The sequence below is a fragment of the Trichomycterus rosablanca genome, chromosome 18 (genome assembly GCF_030014385.1).
Source record: "Trichomycterus rosablanca isolate fTriRos1 chromosome 18, fTriRos1.hap1, whole genome shotgun sequence".
Lineage (NCBI taxonomy): Eukaryota > Metazoa > Chordata > Actinopteri > Siluriformes > Trichomycteridae > Trichomycterus > Trichomycterus rosablanca.
This window is the reverse complement of record NC_086005.1, coordinates 5,182,590-5,190,549: the sequence shown is the minus strand read 5'-3', so window position 1 is coordinate 5,190,549 and position 7,960 is coordinate 5,182,590. Positions and strand designations below refer to the sequence as shown.

The window sequence follows — 7,960 nt, the reverse complement described above, 5'->3', positions numbered from 1 at the left end:
AGTGTACAACGAAAAGCACCATGATCTAAAGACATTTCACAAGACATAAGAAATAAATGTTGAAATAAATAAGCATTTTAAAGCCAGGGTCTAAGACTTTCGAAATGGAGGAAAATAAAGAGTAGTAAATCAGAGTAGTTAACATTATGATTCAATACTTTAACGGTTTTAGGCTGTTCGTTAGGCCAACTGACTAGCAAAATGCAAATGAATGGCTATTCAAAGTAAACTAATATAATAAATTAGGCGTAAACATTTATTAACCCCTTTCCTCTCTCTCTCTCTCTCTCTCTCTCTCTCTCTCTCTCTCGCTCTCTCTCCATCATGTCACAGATAGGTCTGTTGGCAGATTGAATTGCAAATCCAGCGCCTTCTGTTGCCGTCCGAAGCTGCGCTTGCCCATTGCAGTCACCTATTCATGTGGTAATGTGGAATAGAAGGAGGATCTGGAAAAGGCCAAGGGGGGCCAAGGGGCCAGCGAGAGTCACGCGAGGAGCCACCACACTCTGTCATCCAGAGGCCGGAAGTGACAAAGTGCCTCAGTGCTTTTGTGTACATTTGAATTTGTGTGTGGGTGATTGGTGACGGTTTTAAAGCAGTAGTTTATTAAACAAGATATGTATGTTGAGCTAATGTAATTAGCAAAAAAGTACATTGATAACAAAATAGAATGTTGATCTGTCCATTTTATATATCACAGTGTCTAAGAAACGAATGTAGTTATACAGTCATTGAAAAAATCAAGAGTGATTTTAGTCATGTGTGATGATTTAGACAGCACAATGATACATTGGTGGTTACAAGCCTCTGTATTAGCAGCATCAGTCACTGGTCCTGTTTACAAATAAAGGTCCATACAGACATGTGATGATCAATTTGGTGTGGAGAAATTCAAGTGGCCTGCACAGAGCCCTGACCTTAACCAGTTTGGATACTTTTGGCATGAATTGGAATGACATTTGCAAGCCAGGCCTTCTTATTCAACATCAGTGACCAACATCACAAATGCTCTTTTGACTAAATGGAAACAAATTTCCACAGACACACTGTGGTGACTATTACAGCAAAAAAGTAATGGTGGCCGCTCCATGTTAATGCCTACTGGTTTGAAATTGGGCTGTACGTGAAGCTCATAATTATGATGTCCACATTCATTTGGTGATATTGTGTAAATGAATCTTATTTGGTCAGTCCATCTCATCCTGGTTGCATGGTTAGGACACAGTGTACTACTGCAAGCATTTTATATAGCTATTTAAGGCCAGTGAATGAGCTCAGGAATTACAGTTCATCCTGACATCAGACAAAATGCTTTGCTGTGTCCCTGAGCCATGGGTGGGCATGCCAATCTTGTGTGGGCCTTTGTGTGCCAGCCTCCAAAGCTGATAGTGTGTATCAGTGCGCTCACTGTGCCAGTTGTGACAGAAGGGCTCGTCTCTGGCTGGCACCCAGCTGCCTGGACATACAGCTGTGATTGTGTGGCACACTCTGGGATTGCATCATTTCTCCACCATCCGATCTCTGTGTATACAGCCTGATACTTGCATTAAAGAGTCACTGTGCACATACAGAGGAAGTCAGTGAGGGAGTGGGTGAGCTAGCCAGTGGGTGAGCCAATGAGTGAGTAAATGTAAATGTATGTGTTGCCCAGTGTACCCAATCACCCACTTTTAACTCTGTACTTTAATTTAGATTATTTACTTTATCCTTTGCTGCTGCTTAGTCGTCTGTTGAACGCGATCAGGACGGCAGGACCTTCCTCTGTCCAGCACAGGCCTTTAAATACAACGAGGCTCAAACCCATCCGCTCTGGTTAGATATTGTCTCCATCTAGTGGTCTTAATAAGAAACTACAACTAACAAACAACAACATTTCTAAATGCACCCACAAATGCAAGCTTGCATTGGGGTTCTGTATGCACAGCTGAAGTCATACACTTTATGGCCAAATGTTCCTGAGTAGTGCAGCACCCATGACGATCCTCACCAAAATAAGAGGCATTGTTGCATAAAAGACAATATTTACATTTCCAGTCTTTAGAGCAACTTACAATTATAACCGACTACAATTAAAAAAATTGTGGGTTAAGTACCTTCCTCAGGGGCCCAAAGGTGGCAACTTGACAGTAATGGGGCTTGAAACAGCAACCTACTGATTACTGGTCCAATACTGGGTAGGTGGTGGGTTAGCATAAACGACAAATTAATCAAATACATAAATAAATAAAATACATTTTTAAGCTTTCAGTACCATGAGATCAATTTAATAAACAGGTAAAATATTAAGTAGATGTAATAGTAGAAACTGGATGCCATGAATAAATGAAAACAGTATCAGAATAAAAATATATTAAATAAACAACCCAGAACACCAGCAAACTGTATTTTATTTCTTGGAAAAAAAGCGTGAAAACCATATCACACACTCATATGTACAGCACATAAGAAAAAAGATGCAATAAAACAGACTTTCTGGTCCTCATTCAGTATTAACAACAGGAAACACACGCATCAGTCCATCTGTACATAAAAAACAGTACAGTTCATCACACTGCACAGTCCAACAACAGTACAGTTCATTATACTGCACAGTCCAACAACAAAACAGTTTATCGTACTGCACAGCCCACCATACAGTATAGTTCATTATACTGCACAGCCCAACAACAGTACAGTTCATTATACTGCACAGCCCAACAACAGTACTGTTTATCATACTGCACAGCCCACCGTACAGTTCAGTTTATCGTACTGCACAGCCCAACAACAGTACAGTTCATTATACTGCACAGCCCAACAACAGTACTTTTTATCATACTGCACAGCTCAGCGTACAGTACAGTTTATCGTACTGTGCAGTCCAACAACAGTACTGTTCATCATACTGCACAGTCCAACAACAGTTCTGTTTCTCATACTGCACAGTCCAACAACAGTACAGTTCATTATACTGCACAGCCCAACAACAGTACTGTTTATCATACTGCACAGCCCACCGTACAGTTCAGTTTATCGTACTGCACAGCCCAACAACCGTACAGTTCATTATACTGCACAGCCCAACAACAGTACTTTTTATCATACTGCACAGCTCAGCGTACAGTAGTTTATTGTACTGTGCAGTCCAACAACAGTACTGTTCATCATACTGCACAGTCCAACAACAGTTCTGTTTCTCATACTGCACAGTCCAACAACAGTACAGTTCATTATACTGCACAGCCCAACAACAGTACAGTTCATTATACTGCACAGCCCCACAACAGTACTGTTTATCATACTGCACAGCCCACAGTACAGTACAGTTTATCGTACTGTGCAGTCCAACAACAGTGCAGGTCATCATACTGCACAGTCCAACAACAGTACAGTTTATCATACTGCACAGTCCAACAACAGTACAGTTAATTATACTGCACAGCCCACAGTACAGTACAGTTTATCGTACTGTGCAGCCCAACAACAGTACAGTTCATTATACTGCACAGCCCCACAACAGTACTGTTTATCATACTGCACAGCCCACAGTACAGTACAGTTTATTGTACTGTGCAGTCCAACAACAGCACAGTTCATTATACTGCACAGCCCAACAACAGTACAGTTTATTGTACTGTGCAGTCCAACAACAAAACAGTTTAACATACTGCACAGCCCACCATACAGTATACTTTATTGTACTGTGCAGTCCAACAACAGTACAGTTTATCATACTGCACACTTCAGTACAATACCGCACTGTTTAGCCCACCATACAGTACAGTCTAATAAATTGTACAGTTCTTCACAGTACAGTTAATCATACTGCACAATCAAACAACATTACTGTTCTGCATCGCACGGTGCAACATACTGTACAGTCCAACATATTGTACAGTTCTGCACTGTATAGCCCACCAATATTCTGTACCATTCTGTTCAGTGCAGTCGAAAATATACTGTACAGTTCTGTTCGGTACAGTCCAATATACTGTACAGTTCTGTTCAGTACAGTCCAATATACAATGCAGTCCCACATAACATACAGTCCTGCATTGGTATGCATTTAAAACCAAGTTAGCATGGGTTGCACCAAAGTGGAGTAACTTTAAACTGGAATCAGATGTGAATTGTGTAGGTATTAAATTCTTGGATGCTTTTTTAAAAGAAGAAAATGTCTTATTTTTAGTTATGTTGAGCTCCTGATAAAACTGAGATTTAAGATTTACAGATTAAAACCTAGTAGGGTTCATACAGTTGAATGGTTTGCTCATTAATAATGCTTAATATAAAATATACTTTCAGAAATACTTAAGCGATGACCAAATTTGTTGTTATTTTATGCTAAGTAGCTAGTTGGCTGTATGAGACTAGCATGCTGGAGTAGTATTGATCATCTGGAAACTGACAATAGCACATTAGATACAGCACAAATAGTTCTGGATTTGGATGTGTACCATATTGTACTGTAAGGTACCATGCAACCGAAAAGCAGCAATTTTGGTTTTTTAACATCTAAACTTGTAAATGTTACTGCAAGTTCTGATAATGTTCTCTGCTAGTTTAGCACTTCAGCATGATGTTGTGTATTGTGAAACTGGTTAAATATTGTGTTATATTTTTTGCCCAGCCTTGTATTTTTGATCTGTATTTATTTCTACAACTTTAGTTAATCCTCAGTATTAAAGAAAATGTTTATCAGCAGGTTTATTTTTACAAAAGAAACATAATGTTTGATGTGGGATTGTATTAATCCACGTTGGTGCAAGCTCCTACGCTTTTTTGCTTGTTGAACAGAGCCCTCTGCTGACTCAGAGTGGAATTGCATATGCAGCCCCTTTATTCCTGAAGCTTCAGCTCTTACAGCTCAAATTGCTTTTTTAACTTTTGCCTTTACAAAAATACCTGAAATAGTGCCGTGAGAATCATCATTTCCCTGGGAATAATCTTAAATAAACTGACAATCGATGGTGGAGACCTGCATCTCAGAGCTACTGTGTACCAGGAGAAATGAATCCTTTTGTAATATTCTGGTGAAAAATAGAATTATAAAATAGAACTCCACTAAGAGGTATATTGATTTTACTTGTGGCTGTCAGTACCTTTCTGCTTAAACCTGCTATACAAACATGACAGTGGTACCTGAACAAAGGTGCTTGACAATGGTGAAAATAGCAATGGGTATCAATTAAAAAATACAAGAAAAGCCAGCACAAGATTGTTCTTTAAAAGGTCTCTTTTTGCTTTTAAGGTCATGTAGAATTAGTATTTATGCACTGTATATCGCTACACGTTAAATTAAATGGGCTCAATGAGTGGATCTTTTAAAAGAAGACTTTGTGTTATACGCACTCAGGTCATGAATGTATGAACGTATGGACCTAAACACACACATACAACAGAACATAATACATTCTCTCTCTGGATATGTTCCAATTAATGAAGAAAATAAAAATCATTTATCATACAAACCACAGAATAAAGCACAGAATGCTCACATACTTTACATTCACAGTTTCTCTCCACACTTTACTTTGAATAATGAAATAAAGGAGCAATATGTAGCAATTACAAATCTGCTTATCAGTCGAAATCACTGGCTAAGTTGTACTAAAATGCAATGCAATGCAAATAAATTATGGGCCTAAGTGAAAGACAAACTTTCCAAAAAAAAACCCTCCTATTACTTGGAATACTGGTTCTTTGTAAAGTCACATTATTCCACCTATTTATCAGTTTGTCATCTTGCTGCGTATTGCTCATTAAAATCAAATACTTACTTAATAATAATGATGAAACAAATAAAAGTGACTTTTTAATAAAAGTGCCTGGCAAGTCTGTTTGGGTTACTGAGATTTGGCAACATACAACATTTGATAAATAAGTGACTGTAACGTCTCTGAGATTCTGACTGAATCATGACGGTGTGACATTCTTGCAGACCTGTTTTGACATGAAGGTTTATTTTTTGATGACTGATGAAGCCCCAAGCATCCAATATATCCAAAAAAGTGTTAGGCTTCAGGCTTTTCTGCTCCGCCGCTGTTGTAGTTTTCTGCTGTGTCCAGTGAGGAGCACCGACATGCCTGAAAAATTTGCTTTGTTGCTGTTACAAAGGAGTTTTTCCCTCACACTCCTCTCCCTCTGCTCCCCTCTGTCCTTATAATTGGTTTCACCCAGGTGGAAGCAGTCACTGAAATGACAGATCGTACCACGTGTGTCATGCAGGAGCGTTATAACTCGCTGTGGCGTACAGAAGGTTCTAGTTTCTGTGAGAGGGCTGTGAGGACTTTGTCAAACTTCTCGTAGCGTTCGCTCTGACTCCCCTCCGAGCCTCGGCTTCCCCACAGAAGTCTCATCTGAAACTCGGTGCAGAAGATCTCCGACACCTCGTCTTTCTCCTGGAAGTCTGAAAAAACACACAGAAGTGAGAGTTATTATGACTATAGTCTTGTATGAGCAGTTGTTTCAGGCTAGACCTTCAAATCAGAACAACTAATCAAACAAAAGAGTGAAAAAAATCATAGCAAAGAGAGAGCTTAATCCACATGTTCTGTTCACTACTTACCAATAATCTTCACCACTGATTTAATCATAAGGTTTTAAGACTGTTGAGACACCCTAATTCAGTCCCCCTCAGTCCCCAATATCAGACTAGTCAAAAAGTATATAGACAGGTACAAATATTTTAAAAAGGAAAGGAAAGTGTTGGCCACTTTAATCTGCCAGCACAGAACAGCATTACTACAGCATAGAGATTTTACAATTTTTGGAACTGCACTAACACCATTGTTCCAAAAGTTCTTCCCTAAGCTGTATTTTTGATGGTGATGAAGAGCGCAGTTTAACACATCATTCCAAAATCCCCCTTAATGTTCATTGAGTATTAGCACATTTCTCTGATACCCCAGCTTTTGACTTTATGGTAATGCTATTATAAAATCAGTTAATTATTTTACATTTTAGTTATTTAAAAAAAAAGCAACCTATGAAGTGGACTGTATTGAGCGTAAAGGCCTTATGCTACAAGAAGCATAACAAAGATGATGCAGTGGTGGGGACTAAACTAAATAGAGCAACCTTCAGATCAATAGCCCAAAGACCTAGCTGCTGATCTACCACTGCCTAACAATAATATTATTTATATATTTAATACACAATCTATTCTTATAATTGTTTTGATTATTTAAATTATAAATATTACAATAAAAATGTATTAATACGCTCAAGATCCTCCTAATGACAGGACTGTGTGTATAAGGGGAGGTTTAGATCTAACAGACCCCCCAAAAGCAAGATAATCACTTCTTGGTTATTGTTTACATCCATCAGTATTTCACTACAAATTGTACAATTGTTAGTTTTATTTGGAATATGAAATAAACGTTTATTCGATTATTCCATTTTACACAATGTTTTATACTAAAAAGAAAAGAAACATAATTATAATATAAATAAAACATGAAGTAAGCATAAGAACAGTATATTACACTACCTTGTAGCTTGCTCTCAGTGTTGGTGCGGTACAGGCTTGCGTGATGTGCAATGCTGCGTGCTGCTTCTAGGTGGTTCATGACCACGTCTACTCCACATTCCGATGCATCCCCGGGTTCTGGACCCTCCCCTACTGCCACACCCTTCTCCAGTAGAGACAGCACAGGCACCACATGGGGAAAACATGTACCTGACAGCACAGACCTCTCTGCAAGAGGAGCACACACACATGCGAGAATTTTAAATACACAGACACAGAAGTTTTTTGAGATTGATCTGTATTTAAAAACTACTTTGAATTCTAATGTAGTTTCATTTATTTGTACATGTACATTTTCGGTTAAGGGTTAATGGCCTTGCTCAAGGGCCCAACAGTGGCAACCTGGCAGAGTTGGGGCTTGATCCAGCGACCGTTTGATTACCAGTCCAGGACCTTAACCACTAGGCTACAACTATTTAAACAAGGTTCGAGTAAAAAGAAACTGGT

The 7,960-nt window shown here is 38.8% G+C and overlaps 1 protein-coding gene across 1 annotated transcript in view; it reads right to left on the bottom strand.

Annotated features, from left to right (window-relative positions):
* Positions 1–5,695: 5,695 nt before the first annotated feature.
* The window catches only part of sh2d3ca (SH2 domain containing 3Ca), a 44,211-nt gene continuing 41,946 nt past the window's right edge, over positions 5,696–7,960 (bottom strand). The window contains exons 9-10 of the mRNA XM_063013757.1: positions 7,475–7,681; positions 5,696–6,388 (exon numbers count right to left, since the gene is read on the bottom strand). Of these exons, the coding sequence (XP_062869827.1) occupies positions 6,213–6,388; positions 7,475–7,681 (383 nt within the window). The 3' untranslated portion in view covers positions 5,696–6,212. The remainder of the gene's footprint in view (positions 6,389–7,474; positions 7,682–7,960) is intronic.